At 36.3% G+C, this 19,783-nt stretch overlaps 1 protein-coding gene across 1 annotated transcript in view; it reads left to right on the top strand.

Moving 5' to 3' along the window:
* VPS37A (VPS37A subunit of ESCRT-I) overlaps positions 1-19,783 on the top strand; it is a 45,211-nt gene that overhangs the window by 13,937 nt on the left and 11,491 nt on the right. The window contains exons 2-5 of the mRNA XM_040643313.1: positions 6,348-6,422; positions 8,320-8,434; positions 9,030-9,130; positions 18,205-18,430. Of these exons, the coding sequence (XP_040499247.1) occupies positions 6,348-6,422; positions 8,320-8,434; positions 9,030-9,130; positions 18,205-18,430 (517 nt within the window). The remainder of the gene's footprint in view (positions 1-6,347; positions 6,423-8,319; positions 8,435-9,029; positions 9,131-18,204; positions 18,431-19,783) is intronic.

The raw sequence follows: 19,783 nt of genomic DNA, 5'->3' as shown, positions 1-19,783 counted from the left end.
CTTGAGGTTGGTGGGTGACCCAATGTCAATCTAATCCATTAATGCGACCAACTTACTCTATCACAGAAGTCTTCTGGAGTTGGTGAGCGCTCTAATAGCCTTTGAATTTAAATGCTTGACCCATGCCCACCAGTGTTTGCGCCTTTTGTCTGGCTTCTGAGACTCCCATTATCAATTAGCCTTTGTTTAAAACAATACCACAGGCCTCACACTGGATCCAGTCCATCTCAGATCCAACCCAGTCTGTTCCCAGACCTGGTCTGGTTCTTAAGTCAGACCCTGTCCAGCTCCAGGGAGTGGCCACCAACAGTTCCCAACATAGGCTGATTAGCGGACTCTAGTGGATAGAGACTGTGGACTGAAACTGGGGAAAGTACTAAACCACCAAATGCCTGTCAATGGAGACTGCAGACTACAACTGGAGAAGGGATTCCAGTGTGAAATTGTAGACTGAACCAAGGGCTAAGGGACTGGAGCTCTCTTAGAGCCTCGTCTGTGTAGACTGACTCATTAAAACCCTGGACTGGAAAGCCAATTAGATCCAAGCTTGAATGCAAAGAGAATAGAGCTCAAACCCAGAGGAGCTCACCGAAGCTCCTTGGAAATGAATGACAGTGAACTCAAAAGGATTCACAGAATGCCACGCCCGTGTTTCTCTTTATCCCTGAAGGCCTTTAGAAGTTCACTTCAGATCCTGTTGCTGCCACCAAATCTGTTAAAAGACAAAGCCAAGTAAATTTTGAAATGTAATTGGCTTCATTAAATGATTCATGAATTGGACAGCATCCCATCTAGTGTTTAATGGGAGCTCCCACTAGTTCAAAATGTAAGGTTTTTATAGGAAGGATGGTGGAGCAAGGAACTTATTAGCAAAATAGAGGAAAGGATTATACCAGCTAAGGTCACCTTTCCCTAGGGGTAAAGGGTAGGGGGTCTAATTAGGTGGATTACCTCATCTGGGGGCAGGGGTGGGGAGGGGATGGAGAAGGCCCATGTGACTGATGGATCACCTTTTTTAATGCTGTTCAGAAAATTCTTGACTAACTGGTTAACACTACATCTCTAGGGAGATTGCAGTTAGGTTAGGTGTTAAGCCCCAGTGTAGTGACTTGGCCTAAGTGTCTCCATGTTGTGCCTCTGTTTTACTTTTTAAGGGACAGTGAGGATGTGAAGTTTTTAATGGCAAAGGATATGGAGACTTTTAGAGACCCAATGTTATTTCATATCTGAAATTTTTCCCATGGTGTTTCTTCTGTCTAGAATGTCTAATTAGTTTTGCTGATTCTCTTTCCTGCAAGTTAACTCTTACTTGAATTTTTAATGTAGTTCAGAGAGTATTTTATTTCCTGGAAGACCCCACCACCCCTACCCTTGTTGAGGTTAGGTGCTTTCTTCTGTGTTCCTATAGCTCTTTGCACATCTGTTTCATTATGCTGTGTTCCACACAACACTGTGAAATACGTGGTCCATGTCAAAGAATTCTGTGAAATATGTGGTCCATGTCAAACAGATTGAAAAAACAAAAGTCATGTGCTTTAGAATTTCCCAAAGCCTTTAATATGCTAAAATGCATCAGTATTCTCCAAGAAAAGAATATATAGTATGAAACATTTTCCAAACAGAGCACCAAACCATTTATTTGAGCTATTTATTTTAAATGTCCAGTGTCTTAATTTTTCATTTTCATATCAACTGTGGTGTTTGTGTGTGAATGCAAGTGCTGTTTTGTTTCTCTGAGGATATTAATTACACAAATTTAGAGTCTTCTGTTTGCTGAATTAACTTTTGTGTTTTAGGGCTTCCTGAGTTTAGTGGCTGCCTTGCTTGGTTTTGCTTTGTTCACACCTCTTTGATGTGGTCCTTTCTGTGTTGGAGATTCCTTGTTGATTTGTTGGTGGATATTTAGCTCTCTTTATCATAGCCTGCCTCTGTGATGAATGAAAAAAAATGATTCGCTCCAATATGGGACAAGCTGATAGTTGTCTTCTGGAAACAGAGGCTCCGTGGAAGTCAGTAGCTTCCTAAAGCACTGCTACTTTCGGGAGGCTACCTACTGTGTTCTTCTGGGTGCAGATATTAGTGCCATCTGTTGGTTGGAACAAGCAGGGAAAAGAGGAGAGTGCTCTGTCCTACCTGCTGTTGCACATACCTTCCCATTCATTACCCTGAGAAATGTTTCTGCCCAGCCCTCCACACTCTTGGTGTGCATTGACTTCCTCCAAGGGCTTGGACGACCTTCAAACTGTTCGTACTTTGCATTGATCTTATGTTTTGGGTTGTCATCAGTTCCTGTATTTACTTTCTTTTTCTTTCCTTTTTTCCTTATTATCCTTTTCCTTAAATCTAATTCCATCTTTTTTATCTTTTAGGGATTCCTCGGAGTTCGTCTGCTTACTCTTTGCTTTCCAGCACTGTTACAGATTTGGTTGTTTAGTCTTTTGTGATATTTCCAGGGATTTAGGTAGGAAAGGGAAGTTGTCGAATCTGGATCTACCATCTTTATTGAAGCATCTGAATCCTTTATTTGCAAGGTTCACCTGTAAGCATTCGTTGATTCACCCAACACTGGGAAATGCATGCTATCAGTATCTTGGATTGATCTTTTTTAGTCACTTGATTTTTTTCTTCAGGCTGTGTGCCCCTTCAAAGGCCACACATATTTCTGTATTTCTGTTTCCTTGCAAGATGGTGGATATTTGGTAGCTGTTTAGTTGAACCAAGTCTTTCTTATGAAATCCGAGTTTACACAAAATGTGAATTGGAGATAAATGATTGTTCTACAAAAGGAATCTTTTAACCATAACTAGTGCTTCTATTTCATGTCAAGGTCTTTTTGTTTATAGTTTCAAGGACTATCGAAGAAATGAGGATGCCAGTTAATCACACATTCTGACTAACATAGTTATCTGTTATTTCAGCTTTCTTTAATCGCAAACCTATTCAGAGTGAATGAGGCAAAACCATAGTAATTCATTTCTCTCAGAGAACCTAGAACATAAAAGTATTAATGGAAGGTCATTCAAATTTGCTCTTGTAGTGTTGTTACAGTATTACTTTAAAATTTGCGTGTGTATTTACATTCAAAATACTGCTACCTGTCAGCTCAAAGATAAGTCTTCAAAGAATGTTTATCAAAGTGTAATTTGTAATAGTAAAAATTGGAAACAATCTCAATAATTAATAGAGAATAGGTTAAACAATGTAATAAAACATTATTTACAGCCATTCTAACGAGATAATGTAAAATAGCATTTACTGATTCAGAAAAGAGCAAGTTATAAAATTGTGTAGACAGTACAGTTGCATTTTGTTTTACATAAGGTTGTGAGTATAGAAAGATTAGGTTATATACCAATGTGTTAGAGGTTATCTTGGGTATATGCCTTCCTGAGTGATTTTTATATCCTCTTTGCTTGTTCTTTTTTCCCACTGAGGGAATGAATCATTTTTAGATAAGTTTTTTTTAGTTTTGTTTTGTTTTTTAAGTATTTATGTATTTATTTAGAGAGTGCATGACAGGGGCAGGGTCAGCAGAAGGAGAGGGAGAGAATCTCTAACAGGCTCTGCACTAAGATCCTGATGTGGGGCTTGGTACCACAACCCTGGGATCATGACCTGAGCCAAAGTCAAGAGTCAGATGCTTAACCAATGGAACTACCCAGGCGCCCCTAGAATAAGTTTTTTAAAAGTTATTTAAAATAGCAAAAAATCCGAAATCACATTGTGAATATTCAGGGAATGGTTCTTGTTTTAATTAAGTAAACTGACAGATTAACAGGAGAAAAGCATACAAGCTTATTTAATTTAAGTTTTCCATGAGATGGATGACTTAATAAGGAAGCAAAGATCCAAAGAAATAGACCCGAGTTTTTTATGCTAGGTTTGATGAAAACCGCAGTCATGGAAGAACATGATGGGCTGAGAAATATGAGGTAATTGTAATAATCAAGGACGAAGGGGAGCAGCTTAGCAAGGCTTCTTACTATTTTTCTTGGTGTCCCTTTGTCTTTGAGGTAGGGATGCTACTCTCCTCTTGGTATGAGGAGGGCATATTTCACATGAGGATTTTATGATCTGTTTCAGGGAAGAAGTATGAGGCAGGGAGGAGGTTAGAGTAACCTTCCTGCTTCTCCTCTTTTCTCAGACTCCTTCAACTGAAAATATTCAAGATGTTGAAGTGCCATATTTTGCAGTAGCATGGCCTGAACTCCAACTAATCCATGACTAACTTGTGTTGGAATTTGTTAATGATAGTTCACCTCTCACTAATATTACAAGTATTGCTTTCAGTTATTTCTTAAACCTCTTTTATGAAGGAAACTTGTCAAAACTTAGTAAATGTCAACACTCTAATTGTAGAGACAATAAAAACACTTCTAGCCAATAATTTAAGTAAAAATTATTTTAATCGAATTCACTTTAATTTGTTTGCTATAAAAATACACTCAAAAACTGAGTTAAAACTTTGGTGAGGGAGGTGAGGGGGAGAGAGAATCTCCCTCTACAGAGAATCTCCCTTACTACAAATTCAGACAGGCTCCAACCTAGATGCATGTTCAAAATGCATATTTGATAATAGCTAACATGTATTGAACAGTTATTATGGTATTTTGTGGAGAGCTTTACAAGTAGTCTCTCATTTAATCTAACAACTGTTTTGGGTAGATAGATACTTTTAACATCCCTGTTTTCCATTTGAGAGATAAGGCTTAGGTTAAGTAATTTGCATATGATCACATAAGTAAGTGGTTTAGAGGGAGAATTTGAAGCCAGGAGGCCTGACTTAGGAGGTCATACTTTTAATCATGAAGATGTTCTATTTAGCTTAAAACTGATGGATGCATTTGTGACCAGTATTCCCTTGAAGCAGTTACACCTGAGAGTCCTAAAATAATACAAAGGAATAGAAAACTTAAGCCATTTAATTGATTATATATGGTGTTCCTACAACTGAGGAGGTTGTCAGTATTCTAGTCCAAAACTGAATCCCAAAGAGAAACTTCTGTAAAACTATGGAAGTCCTAATACTATCTTTTTGAGTCTGTTCTCAGCTGTTTCTTCATCTCAATCCTAACCCCATTCCATGGGATGTCAGTACAGAGCATTAGCTGAAGCAACCAAAAGAATGAAAGTTAATTATTATGTAGACGCTAGGTCTTCCAACAGTACTCATGCTTGAATTAGTTTTGTGTCTTTTTGAATATTAAGGTTCTTCTCAACCTCAACTCAGGAATACTACTGAACATTTTTCCCTTTGGAAATACTGTGAATATTCGTTAGAGTTTGAAGTGACCTGCAAAAGATTTGGTTGCTAGATTTTAATTTTAATAATGTATCCCCACAATTAACAATAAAGTAAATTAAATTCTAAATGTAGAATGTTAAAATACAAGGAAATTCTGTTAGTTGGCAATTATATTCAGCTGCTACTAGCCAAGACTCCCAAAATACTGAGTTAAATAGGATAGAATCTTTTTTTCTCTCACAAAAAAGAAATTCAGTTCGACAATTCCATAGTCATTAAAACCCAAGCTACTTCTTTCTGCTTAGCTCTCCCTAGTGTATGACTTCCATTCTCCAGGTCACTCATGGTCCAGGATGGCTGCTAGAAGTGCAGCTATCAGGTAGAGGCAGGAGAAGCAAATGGACTCATACTAGTTTTTTTTGTTCCCTCCGTCTAGATGCTTTCCTAGTAATTCCATCCCACAGCCTCCCTGTATCTATCTTATTGGCTAGAACTTAAGTCTATAGCAACAGCTAGCTGCAAAAAAGGCTAGAACATTGCTACTCAGACTAAAAACAGACTTTTCTTACTTAGGAAGAAGGGGGGGTTATTTGTTTCTGGAAAGCAACCAGCAGTCTCTGTCATGAGACTGTAGCAGACGTCTCATCCAGGCTTAGTTGAAGCAATTAAGACCCAGACTTCCCTAGCTGTCTAGATAGCTGGTTAGTAGCAGCGTCAGAATCAGAACCCAGATGTCTTGCTGACTTGTATTAACCAGAGGGATAACAATTACTTCTACTAATGTTGAATTAGAGAAAGTGATAGTAAATCAATCTAGCATTAATATGAGAGTTTTTCTTTGCCACTTTACTTCAACATCTACCCCCACTCTACCACCTCCCCCCAACACACACACATTTGGATGGATATCTAAGAATATTATTGCTTTATTTGATAAATCTTTCTTTGGTCATTTTTCCCTCAAGATACCAGTTATATTGGCTATATAGATTGGGTGATTAAAATTCATAGTTTTAGTAGGCTCTAAAAACGTTTAACATTCTTTTTAACATTAATGGTTTATAACTTCAAGTGAATTTTTCTCTCGAATTTTCTCCTACAGTATAGCTGAAATACAGAAAGATGTGGAATACAGGTTGCCATTCACCGTAAACAACCTGACAATTAATATTAATATGTGAGTAGAATTGTATCCTATACTTTTTATGTACTAGTACTTTTAAAAATCTTTTCATTATTTTGTTTCTTAGTTATTAGAAGTGAATCATTTAAAGTGAACTTATTTAAAATATTCCCTTTCTAGTAACTATAACTTAGCAAAGTCACACAATTTTGAGAAACAAAAATTTTTTAAAGACATCATTGTAAAGCGTATTGCTACATTGTAAAGTGTATTGCTATAAGAAAGAAACTATACAAGAAGAAATGCAATAAAAAGATGCAATAATAATATTTAGTACTGTCATTATTTTTATGGATTTGCACTGAAGTCTTAGCTGAAGGTAGGCTGAAAGAGAAAGCCTGAAAATGAAGACAATCAAAGAGCTCGTGTATGGGAAACTATTAGAGATACATTCACCTCTACATCAGAAACAAGTGAAAATGTTCTAGTCTTCAACAACAGATATACTATATCAACTGGAAAGTTCAAGGCTAAATTTGATCTACTAATTAAAGAAAAAAATTAAGTTAAAAATTATAGTCATGAGGTTATTTAAGAGGAAAGATTAGACAGAGTGATTGCTGAAGTACCCATTTAACGGTATGTGTAATTATTAGTCTTTAGCATGACAGTATTAAGTTATTACCTCAAATTGCATTAGGTGGCTGGGTGCTAGAGCAGGTGTTTGGGTGAGGTAAGAAGCACCTAACTGAAGACAGGAACGATGACTTACTCATCTTCATATTCTCATTGTCTAGCATAATGCCTGCATGGAGAAGGCCTTATTAAATCCTAGTTGAATAGTGAATGGAAGTGTGAATGTATAATTGTGCCAAGCATTATGCTGTGTTATCTTGATAGAGGAGCTTTTTCGATCCTCACAGTAGCGCTGCAAATCGGGCAAATTACAGACACATAGGTAGTGAATAGCATGGTCAGGATACAAACCCAGATTTGTTGGGCTCTAAAGGCCATTCATTGTCTTTTTTTACCAAACTAGTTTAAAATCTTTAGCTATATAAATGAAGTAGTTTTATCTCCATCAAATGCCCTAGGTAGGGCTAAGTAGGAGAAGCCAAAAAGGACCCAGTTTTCTTCATGATGGTGCTGCCAAACAAATCGTTTTCTGAGCCAGCAGGGGAACAGAGAGATAGTAAAGAGGCATATTCTTCCGAGTTTAGAGAGATTTAGAAATCAGAGTTCCATATCCAGTAAAATCCATTTAAGACTTCATTCCTGAATTTTTAATTTGTGGTAATTCATAAAGGTTAAGATTTTCACCTTTTTTTTTTTTTTTTTGGTATTAAGAATTTACTGTTCTTACTTGAAACCATGTGATTGACAGACTTGGGAGAGTTGTGTTAATGGGAACGATTAGAAGAGAGCCTTACAGAACCAAGGCATACTGACAGCTACAGTTTTAATCGTAGTGCTTTTGCTTTTATCTACTCAGTCTTTAAAAATTCAATAGATGGTATAATAATTCTTGGCAGCATTTCATAAGTAGGAAAACTGCAAGAAAATTATATGGCCAGAAACTGTGGTCCAATAGTCCGACTGGTTACTGTGGTTCACCTGATACAAATACCTGATCTGATTTTATTGGAGATTTTGCATAGGTTGGTATATTATGTTTGAAAGCAATTAATTGACATGATGTGAGGAATATCTTATAACTCAGGGTATCCATATTCTACATTAAGGTTTTACTGTATTGAATTGCTTTATAATCTTGTTGCTAAAGTATATCCTTTTGTGTATTTTCAATTAACAACCTTAATAGAGTACTTATTACTGTGAATAATTAATCTAAATGAAAGCATGAAAATTTAATTTGCTTTTAACTTTGTTTTAGAATTATGACTTTATAATATAACATGTGTCTTTTTTTCATCTGTTCTACATTTAACAGATTGCTCCCTCCACAATTTCCTCAGGAAAAACCAGTGATCAGTGTTTATCCACCAATACGACATCACTTAATGGATAAGCAAGGGGTATATGTTACCTCTCCGTTAGTAAACAATGTATGTATATAGTATAATTTATTTCAGAGTAGTATAACAGGTATATTACTTTACTACTACATGTTTTAGAACTCTAAAATGTAAAATCTCATTTGGAATAAATAATTTTCCCAAAAAAAGGTCACTATATCTAATAAATAATACTGATTTGAAAGTTATTTGTTTTTCTGTGATGAAGACCTGTTGATGTTAGAACTTTGGTTCACAGATTTTCCACAGTTGTTAGGAGGGGATAAAATTCAAATATGCCTTAAAGTTCTTAGGAAATATAAGTGATTGATTACTGTGAAGGGCTATAGCTTAAATGTACTCCAAGTATTTACCTTTGAAACTTCAAATTGTTTTTTAAAATGTGGAAATACTTTAGCTCCATTATTGGTTAAATAGATATTTAACTGATTTCTGGTATTGAGTCTATAGAAAAATATTGTAAGTTGTAGATTGCTAATCTGGTCATTTGACACAATACCCTTTGTTTTTCATTTAATTCTTGATGTGCAGAAGTAGATTTAAGATTATGTTTTACAGTGACATTATCCTAATAAGACTTATTCTGAAAGTGATTTTGATCATCCTGTATTTCTATTACTTTTAGTTTACAATGCACTCAGATCTTGGAAAAATTATTCAGAGTCTCTTGGATGAGTTTTGGAAGAATCCTCCAGTTTTAGCTCCTTCTTCAACAGCATTTCCATAGTAAGTACATTTATACCAAAAAAAATGTTTGTATAAATTTATTTTTACTTACTTTTATCAAAGTCATCGTAATATAGTTTAAATTTTCAAATGATGTTAAAAGGCAGTTCTCTTCATTCCACATTCCTACCTTCACACAGACATATTCATACTTTTCAGAGGTGATTGTGTTTTCTTCTTTTAGTTGCTTTTCCAATACTTACCTTCATCTTTCTGAATAATGTAAACTTCTACATATAGCATTGGTTCTTCAATTTTAGGTATTTTATATCAACCTCCTGCTATGATTGATGAGGATTTTAGTTATCTTTGTCTTTCATAAATGTTCCTTTCCCCTCATTCTCTTAGTGATTGATATCATGATCTTTACTTAAATTCATTTTTGGTATTTTCATTATTTCGATTCTGTAAATATTCCCCATTGCTGAATCAAGTACTTTGTCATGATTACATTTCCTTTATGTTATGATTTTTTGCTTTTTCTGGAGTTAAGAATTACTTCCATTTTTCCATTGGTGGTTTTATCTTTTTAATTTTCCACATCTTTCAGCAGCTCTGAAAAATACCTTTCAGATTCTTTTTTCGTGTCATCAGACCTTGACAACATGTATTTTCCTTGTGAATCTACAGTTTGGTTATTGACTACTGGAGATAACTTGATTTTGTTCCACTGTTTGCATTAGCTATGTGTCCCATGTGAAAGAATAGGACCAAACCACAGCAGGATGAATGACATACTGGACCAGATTAATTTAACAGATATATTAGGAACATTCCATCCTAAAATAGGAGAATACACATTCTTTTCAAGTGCACATGGAACTTTCTCTAGAGTAGATGACATTTTAGGCCATGAAACAAGTCTTAACAAATTCAAAAAGATTGAAATCATACCAAGCATCTTTTCTGACCACAATATTCTGAAACTAGAAATCAACCACCAGAAAAAATCTGGAAAGAGCAGATACATAGTTATAAAATAACATGCTACTCAACAATGGAGCAACCAATAAATCCAAAAAGAAATCAAAACTTACGTGGAAACAAATGAAAATGAAAACACAATGATCTAAAAATCTTTGGGATGAAGCAAAAGTGGTTCTAAGAGGGAAGTTTATAGCAATGCAGACCTACCTCAAGAAGCAAGACAAACCTCAAACAACTTAACCTTATATTTAATGGAGCTAGGAAAAAAACAACAAACAAATCCCAAAAGCAGTAGAAGGAAGGAGATAATGAAGATTAGAGCAGAAATAAATAATAAACTAAAAACAGTAGAACAGATCAGTGAAACCAGGAGCTGTTTCTTTGAAAAATCAATAAAATTGATAAACCTCTAGACTCATCAAGAGAAGAAGAGAAAGGACTCAAACAAAATCTTCTGCAGCTTCCTCCCCTGTCTCAGCCTTCATAGAACTGAAGAGCATTAGGACCTTGCTGCGGATTAGGCTTTGACTTAGGGGATGTTGTGGCTGATTTGATCTTCTGTCGAAACCACTAAAATTTTCTCCACATCTGCAATAAGGCTGTTTCACTTTCTTATCATTTGCATGTTCATTGGAGTAACACTTTTGATTTCCTTCAGGAAGCCCTCCTTTCCATTTACAAGTTGGCTCTTTGGCCCAAGGGGCCTAGCTTTTAGCCTGTCTCAGTTTTTGACATTCTGTCCTCACTAAGCTTAGTCATTTTTAGCTTTTGATCTAAAGTGAGAGACGTGTGACTCCTTTCATTTGAATACTTACAGGCCATTGTAGGGTTATTAACTGGCCTAATTTTATGTCTCAGGTAATAGGGAGGCCCAGGGAGAGAGAGACAGTGGGGAACAGCTGGTCCGTGGAGCAGTCAGAACACACATTTATCGATGATGTTCACTGTTTTATGAGTGCAGTTCGTGGCCCTCTAGAACAGTTGACATAGTAACATCAAAGATCACTGATCACAGATCACCATAACAAAAATAATCATGAAAAAGTTTGAAATATTGTGAGCATACCAGAATGTGAACACAGAGATAGGAAGACGCAGAATCTGTGAAGCGCAGTAAAGTGAGTTATGCCTGTACGTTTTCTCCTTTCCCCATTATTGCAGGCAACACGGTTGGTAAACTTTCTACCAGTACATAACAGAGTTCCTATTCCAACATTTTCCTCACTTTCCTGTAAGTGCTCTTTGACCGATCCGCTAAGGCTCTTAGGCTTCTGTTAACCAACTCTTTGAGGGTACATTTGGCTTTCATCTCTCTCAGATTCCAAAGCTACTCCCACGGTTTAGATTTCTGTCTCTGTCTCTCTCTCTTTTTTAATAACATAGCAGCTTTCCACTTCTGGGTGCTAAAATCTGTTCTGTCTACTAAGGTTTCAACAAATTGCCCTGTGAATTTTGGCTGAAAACGTTGAACACATGAATTTTGCTTACTAATCTTCATTTCAGGAAGGGTGCATCAGATCTTGTGTGCTCTACAAATCATCAGTGAGCTCTCAGCCTACTCATCGTACACCTTACCTAGGGATGTCAGATGGAATATACCTAATTGTGGCCTCTCTCTATGGCTTGGGCTTCCTTACAGCATAATGGTGGTCCCTGGAATGAACATCTTGAGAGCTATGAGGAAGTCATAATGCCTTTTATCACTTGGAGGCTGAAGTTATTCACTGTCACTTTTGCTGCATTCAGTTTGTTGAGGCAGTCACAATGTCCTGATCGGATTCAAGAGAAGGAAAATAGGCTTTTCCTCTTGGTTGGTGGAGTGGCAAGGTTCTAGAAGAGCATGGGACCAGAAATATTGCCATGTCCAATTTTTTGAAAATACGGTATGCCACAGATTCTTAAAAGATAAATTTCGAAACTTCAAAAAAAAATCTGTAAATGTCTTTGATATACCCCTCACAGTTAAAAATCAGTATAGTTCAAATTCTAAGTCGAAGTGCTTTTCCACTCAGAATTTTGAAGGTGTTGCTGTATTGTCTGTATGGCTTCTATAATTGCAAAGTGTCCAATGCCATTTTGATTTCTGATCCTTTGTAAATTTTAGAAAAATTTTTGGTATTCTGAAATTTAATGATGATGCAGCTTCTTGTTGGTCTTGTTATTTCCTTTTCTCAGAATATTTCTTGGCTTTCTGTCCTAGTCCTTCTGCGTAATTTCTAAGAAGTTGCTCTTGCTCAGGAGTCAGGCAGCATCTTGAGCACTGCCTGGAAATCTGCTTAGCTAGATTATTAGGTCTAGTATTAGGTGCATCAGCCCCAGCCCTCATCTTTCCTCTCTTGTGTCTTTGTCCTGGAGTTATAAGCCTCACTAATATTCTTTATCTAAAAACTGTATATCCTGTTTTCTGTCAGGGTAGCGTTGGATATAAGTTCACTCACCTTATTTGAAAATAAAAGCCAATAAGTTTACTTATTCCCATTTCAAATAAGTTCTGTGATTAAAGTGCAGGTTATTAAAATGGAAGTTTAATGCATTTCTTAGATTATTTAATAGGTTGTATCTGCTACTGAGGTCAAAATAAAGCAAATTGGTTCACAATAAAGACTTCAAGTATAATACAAATACTCTCTCATGTTGGTCATATTGTTTCCAAATAACTTGTTATATTTATATTTATGTCACTGACATACCTTTAGATAAACGTTTTAATGTAAAGATGAGCTATTTTTTTAACTTAATTTTTTCAATAGATCATACATTTACTTGAATCAGAATTCAAAAAATATAAAGGGATATGGGGTAAAAAGGCTTCCTTCCACTTTCTTCTCCCTTACACCCTAGTTTTTCTTCTTGCTGGTATCCAAAGTTTTTCATTTGGATGAATATGCATAGAATTTCCAAGATGTTTTATGACCTACAAAGAAGTATGTACTTGGAGTATTTTATTCCCTCCTTTTCTATGCAAATGGTAGTATACTATTCCCTTCCCCCTTTTTTTCTTCACTAAATGGTGTAGTTGGAGAGTTTTCCATGTTGGTACATAAAGCATTTCCTTATTCTTCTTTATGACCACAAAGTACTTGTTGTATAGATGCAGTCTAATTTATTTGACAGGACTCCTGTCGATGGATATTTTTATTGTTTCCACCACCTTTCTTTACCCTCAGTGCTGCAGCAAATAATTTTAAAAATAATATTCTAGCCAAATGTGAGTATATTTCTTGGATACATTCTCAAAGTGGCATGCACGTTTGTAATTTTGACAAATACTGCAAAATTGCCCTACAGAGTGAGTTGCACCAATTTCTGCCACTATACACAATGCTTACTTCCCCATATTCTTTGCCAATACAGCATATTATTGGAATGGATCTTTGCCAATTTATAAGTAGAACATGATGTGTTAGTATAATTTTGGTTGTATTTATCTTAACTAACAATGAAGTTGGGTATCTTTTCCTATGATTGAAAGATGTTTTTCTTTCCTTTTCTTTAATTTGTGTCTTCTATCCCGTTTTCCATTTTGCTTTTGAGTTGTTAGTCTTTTTATCAATTTGTAGGAACTTTTATATATCAGAGAAATTACCCCTGTGTCTGTGATATGAGTTTTAAATGTTATCCCCCAATTTTTATAATGGGCTTTGTCATGTAGACGTTTTGTTTTTGTTCTTTCTTAATATCAAGCAATTAATCATTTTCTCTTATGACTTTGGGATTTGGGATCATAGAAAGTTCTTTCCCACCCCAAGGTTATTATTTCCCAATGATTTCTTCTAATTCTTGTAAGATTTTGTTTTAAGCATTTAAATCTTTGATGAATTTGGTTTTTATTCTGTTACGAATATAACGATCTGTCTCTAGTTCAATTTTTTCCAGCTGTCCCAATACTGTTTATTGACTGATCTTTTTTCCCATTTATTTCACATCTTTCTTCTATCCTTATTCTTATGTGTTTGGGGTTTTTTCTGGATTTTATATTCAATTCCATTGACCTGCATATCCATTTACCACTATTTGCTCTAAAAAAAGTTGTCTTTTCTTTGGTTTTAATTATAAAGATTTTATCATTTGTTTTGCTATATGGCACAGTTACTCTCTTCTTAACCCTCTTTCAGATACTTTTCCTTCTATAATTATCCATGTGAGCTTTAGTATCATTGTATGTTTAAAAATCCGTAATAATTGTTTTCCGGCATAATTCCAACTCATGCAAATTTAAGTCATTAAATGAAATAATATTCCAGTTTAAAAATTGTTCAAACTTTATATATTTTGGAACATATTTCAGTACTCTGATATGTGTGTTTCCAACACCACCAAGTAATTCTCCAGTTCTTAGCAGACAGTGACTGGGTGTCCTATTTAATTAAATTAATTAAATTAAAATATATACATTTAATTCAATTCTGATGCTCTCTGCCTGAAGGTAGTATCAGATTCCACGAGTTATAGGCTCAGTCTCAGAAGACTGCTCCACTTCAGAACCCAGTCAAATCCACAGGTTGTTCACCTGCTTCTGACCCACAGACTATAAAATCAGAGGCTCCCATGAACCGCCCCCCCCCCAGGTTCCATTAATGTGTTGGAGCTGCTCATAGAACTCAGAGAAATATTTACTTATGTTTACGAGTTTATTATAAAAGGGCATTGTGAAGGATACAGATGAATAGCCGTGTGAAGCGATGCCCAGGGCAAGGACTGGGAGAGTCTCGAATGTAGGAGCTTCTGTCCCCATGGGCCGGGGTGCACCCACCATGTGGATGCATTCACCAACAAGAAAGTTTGTCATCTGTCATTGTTCAAGAGTTTTCATAGAGCTTAGTTTGCAGCCCCTTCCTTATTCCCTGAGGTTGGTAGGTGCAGCTAATTGTTCCAACCCTTCGTCATTGTGTTTTTCTAGTGACCTACCCCATCCTGAGACTACATAGGAGTCCAGACAGAGTCACCGTTAATCTTTTTGAGTTACTGTTTTCAGTTTTTTGGATAAATACCCAGAAATAGAATTGCTGGATCATATGGTAATTCTATTTTTGATTTTTTTTTTTGAGGAACCTCCATAATGTTTTCCATAGTAGCTACACCAATTTACATTCCCACCAAGAGTACACAGGGTTTCCTGGTCTCCATATCCTCAATAACACTTAACTTCTTGTCTTCTTAGTGATAGCCATTTTAACAGGTGTCACGTGATATTTCATTGTGGCTTTGGTCTGCATTTTCATGATGATTAGTGATGTTGAACATCTTCTTACGTATATTTTGGCCATCTGTATGTTATCTTGTAAAAAATATTTATTAATATCCCCTGCCCATTTTTTAACTGGATTGTGATTTGCTATTGTAGGATTTCTTTACATAGTTTGGATACTAACTCCTGATTATCAGATATATTATTTGCAAATATCTCTCCCATTTAGTAATGGGCCTTTTTGTTTTGTTGATAGTTTCCTTTGCACTACAGAAGTTTTTTAGTTTGATATGGTCCCACTTGTTTGTTTTTGCTTTTGTTGCCTTTGCTATTGGTATCAGATGCAAAAACTCATCAAGATCAATTTCAAGAATCTTACTTCCTGTGTTTTCTTCTAGGAGTTTAATGGTTTCAGGTCTTAAATTTAAGTCTTTAATCCACTTTGAATTAATTTTTTATATATAATGTAAGGGAATGATAATTTCATTCTTTTACATGTGGCCATCCATTTTCCCCTGTAGTGTTTATTGAAGAGACTGTCCCTTTCCCCATTTTATATTCTTGTCTACAGTATATGCATAGGTTTATTTCTGGATTCTGTATTCAGTTCCACTGATCTATTTGTATAGTTTTATGCCAATAACATTCTGTTTTGACTACTGTAACATTGTAATATAGTTTCAAATCAGGGAGCATTTTTTTCTCTTTTTGCTGCTCTGATTGGGTGAGTTTCTCTGCCCTGAATTTGAGTATACTGCCATTTCTTCTGCTTCATTTAGTCTGCTTTTGAAATCCTCTAGTGTATTTTTTTTTTTTTTTTTTTTACCTCTGTGACTTCTTCTGTTTGGTACTTTCTTATATTTTTTATCTCTTTGTTGAAGTTGTATAGTGTTCATCCATTTTCCCCCAAGTTCATTGAGCATATAATACTTTGAACTCTTATCAGGTAAATTACTTATTTCCATTTTTTTGTTTGTTTATTTGGAACGTATTTCTCTTTTTCTTTTTCCTTGGCTCTCTGTATTGGTTTTTATGCATAAGATAACACAGCCACCTCTCCCAGTCTTGAGGACTGAACCAGGAGATGAACCTTACCATTTAGCCTTGCCCTACCTCTTGATTATCTCTAAAATCGTTGTATTGTCCAAGGAGCTTGTTATATTTTTAATAGCTCCCAGTACTTGAGGGTGTACCAGGATCTGAGAGGATCTCAGCCAGCACCTGGATTCAGGCTGATTAGAAGCCAGACCCTCAGGTAGCAGCTTTTTTAAAGTATGCAAATATATATAGTCAATGGGGCTGCAAGTGTAAGCTCTGCTGGCCACCAGAGCCAAGTGATCTGGAGGTCTGGTCCCTAGGTAGAGTTGCAAAATTGGGGCCCCAGATGATTGTATAAACTTCTTTCTGGGAGATACTGGTGAGCTGGAGCAAGACTGAGAGAATGTGCAGAGCTGGCATCCACCAGCCTGTTTCCTGGGAGTGCCTCCCTAGGCCCCTAGTTGTATGCCAAGCCAGAAGCCTTCTCATCAAGCCAAAGCTTTCAGACAGGTTTATCGGACTCTTTCATAGGAAGACTAGGGGTATGTTTGATCTGCTGTCTGTGCAGTGACCTGGGGGTGGTAGCCTACCAACAACTGTCTCATTGTTTTACAGTTGCATGGGACCCAGGAATGCAAGCGCTTGGCCTTCAGAGCCATGTAATCAATGGGCATGTCGTGGATGACAGCCACCAGAACTGGGGCACCAGACATAAAAACCAAGCACCATATGTGCATGAGAGCTTCCTTCCAAGAGATATTGTTGCTCTGGAATGTAACAGAGGGAGAACATGAAGAGAGCACCCACCACCCTTTGTTCCTAGAGCATATCCCAGTGGGTCCCTGGATGTGGGTTAAATTAGGTACCTGTGCCTCAAGCTGACACTTTAAGATTAGGGAGTGAGACTCTTACACCTAAAATCTGGGTGCCTCTTCTGCTTCTGGGGTAGGTAAGTTCAAGCATACAAGCCCCTTTGGTTTTCAAAGCTAGATGTTTTGGGGGCTATTCTTTGAGATCCAGGGCTTAAAAGATGACTGCTCAGTGTGGGGTTCAAACTCTCGCTCTTCAGGAAGAAGCTTTAGGTTTTGAGTTTTTTCCCCGTTATAGGTCTCTGTGTTGAGGTTTGGGTTTACAGTGAGATTGTGTCACAGGCTTTCCTACTTGCTTCAATATCGGTTTTTCATATTTGCTTGATTTGTAGGAGTTATACAACTAAATTTTAGAATTTTTTTCTTGAGGAAATTATTCCATATTCCTGCAGACTTAGTGTGTTCATGGGAGGAGGTGATTTCAAGATCTTGCTATCTTGTCATCTTGAACCAGGGCCCAGATATTTATTACATTGAAAAAATTAATACTGCTCTCTGATTCAATCCCAAGTACATGCTGCTGTACTACTTTTTTAAATCTATAGACTTGGTTTTTTATATGTATTTATTTTTATATTTTAACATTTTTAGCCATTCTTCTATACATTTAACTATTTTCCTTTAAAATCTTTTAGAAAAGCAGTCATGACTTTCCCTTATATTTTTCCAGATAAAGCGAGAGCTAATATTCCAACAACCTGTCTTGACTACATTTTCTGGATTAAAGGTTCTCCATTCCCTTTATGAATACAGTGGTTGATGCTATTGAAATGCTCAAAACTCAAAAAGAGACTGTCTCTTTACTTCTACTATGACTATTTGAATTATATGTTTTCTAAAACATTTTCCTTTCTCATGAAAACTACACTTCTATTTGGGGGGGGTCATATTTTATCAATTTGTAGGATATTTAATTCAGTTATATGATTATAATAACAAGATTCTGTCTCTGTGCCATGACCATTGTTAGTTAGAACCATTTGGGAATAATTTTATAGGTTTACCCCTAAAGTCTAATCTAATGTTTTTTTTTTTTCTGTCTTTCTCTTTAGCCTATACAGTAATCCAGGTGGGATGCCTCCTTATGCATCTCAGGGTTTCCCATTTCTTCCTCCGTATCCCCCACAAGAAGCTAACAGGACTATCACTTCTTTGTCTGTTGCTGACACTATTTCTTCTTCAACAACAAGTTACACACCAGCCAAACCCGCTGCTCCTTCTTTTGGCATCCTTTCAAATCTGCCATTACCTGTTCCTACAACAGACACTTCAGCACCGGTGGGTATCTTCAGTTTTCTGTATTTTTGTATCCTTGGAAACTCATCTAATTGACATATATTTATTATATACCTTCCTGTGCCAGCCACTAAATAAGGAACAAAAGATAAAAAGATTAAATCACATCTTCAACTCAAGTAATAAACTCAGAGGAGACCAACAAATTATCAAATAACTGCAAATAAGAAACTTCCACTAGAGTAGTAGAGCGAGTCTAGAGTTACGGTGAAGACAGTTGAGGAAGTGGTCAGTGCTCCCAGGAATTGAGGTAGACCTAGAAGGGATGCTTTCATAAAAAATGTGTTTCTGCTTTTTCACCACTTTATCCTTAGTGCCTCAGACCACACCTGATACATATAGTAGGTGCTCACTTAAAATAAGGCAGATAAATTAATTTATTTGTTTGTTTATGTTCAAGTCCAGATTTTGATAGATGGTAATGAATTTGTCAGAATGAAAGGGGTTATATAAAACTTCCCATAAAGAGGCAGTAGTATTGACAGAATTTCAGAGGCATAAACCAAATTGCATTTTTGTTAAATTGCCTTTAATAAAGAGCTGCCTGTCATACAGGAAATAGGCAAAGGCATAAAAAGTGATCACGTAAGAAGTAGGTATCAGATTATGGAGGATCTGCTCTCTACCATGCTAAGGGCTTCAGGTGTCTCATTGGTTTAAAAAACATTGTATGTTTTGCAAAAGAATGAAACTTGACCACTCTCTCACACCATACACAAAGATAAACTCCAAATGGATGAAAGACCTTGATGTGAGACAGGAATCCATCAAAGTCCTAGAGGAGAGCATAGGCAGCAACCTCTACGACATCGGCCACAGCAACCTTTTTCATGACACATCTCCAAAGGCAAGAGAAACAAAAGAAAAAATGAACTTGTGGGACTTCATCAAGATAAAAAGCTTCTGCACAGCCAAGGAAAAAAAAAAAAAAACTAAGAGAGGCAGCCCATGGAATGGGAGAAGATATTTGCAAAGGACACTACAGATAATAGACTGGTATCCAAGATCTACAAAGAACTTCTCAAACTCAATACACGAGAAACAAATAAACAAATCATAAAATGGGCAGAAGATATGAACAGACACTTTCCAATGAAGACATACAAATGGCTAACAGACACATGAAAAAATGTTCAAAATCATTAGCCATCAGGGAAATTCAAATCAAAACCACACTAAGATACCACCTTACACCAGTTAGAATGGCAAAAATTGACAAGGCAAGAAACAACAATTGCTGGAGAGGATGTGGAGAAAGGGGATCCCTCCTACATTGTTGGTGGGAATCCAAGTTGGGTGCCAGCCACTCTGGAAAACATGTGGAGGTCCCTTAAA

Source organism: Ursus maritimus, unplaced genomic scaffold (genome assembly GCF_017311325.1).
Source record: "Ursus maritimus isolate PB19 unplaced genomic scaffold, ASM1731132v1 scaffold_28, whole genome shotgun sequence".
Lineage (NCBI taxonomy): Eukaryota > Metazoa > Chordata > Mammalia > Carnivora > Ursidae > Ursus > Ursus maritimus.
The sequence above is the reverse complement of the archived record's forward strand: the minus strand, read 5'-3'. Positions and strand labels throughout refer to the sequence as shown.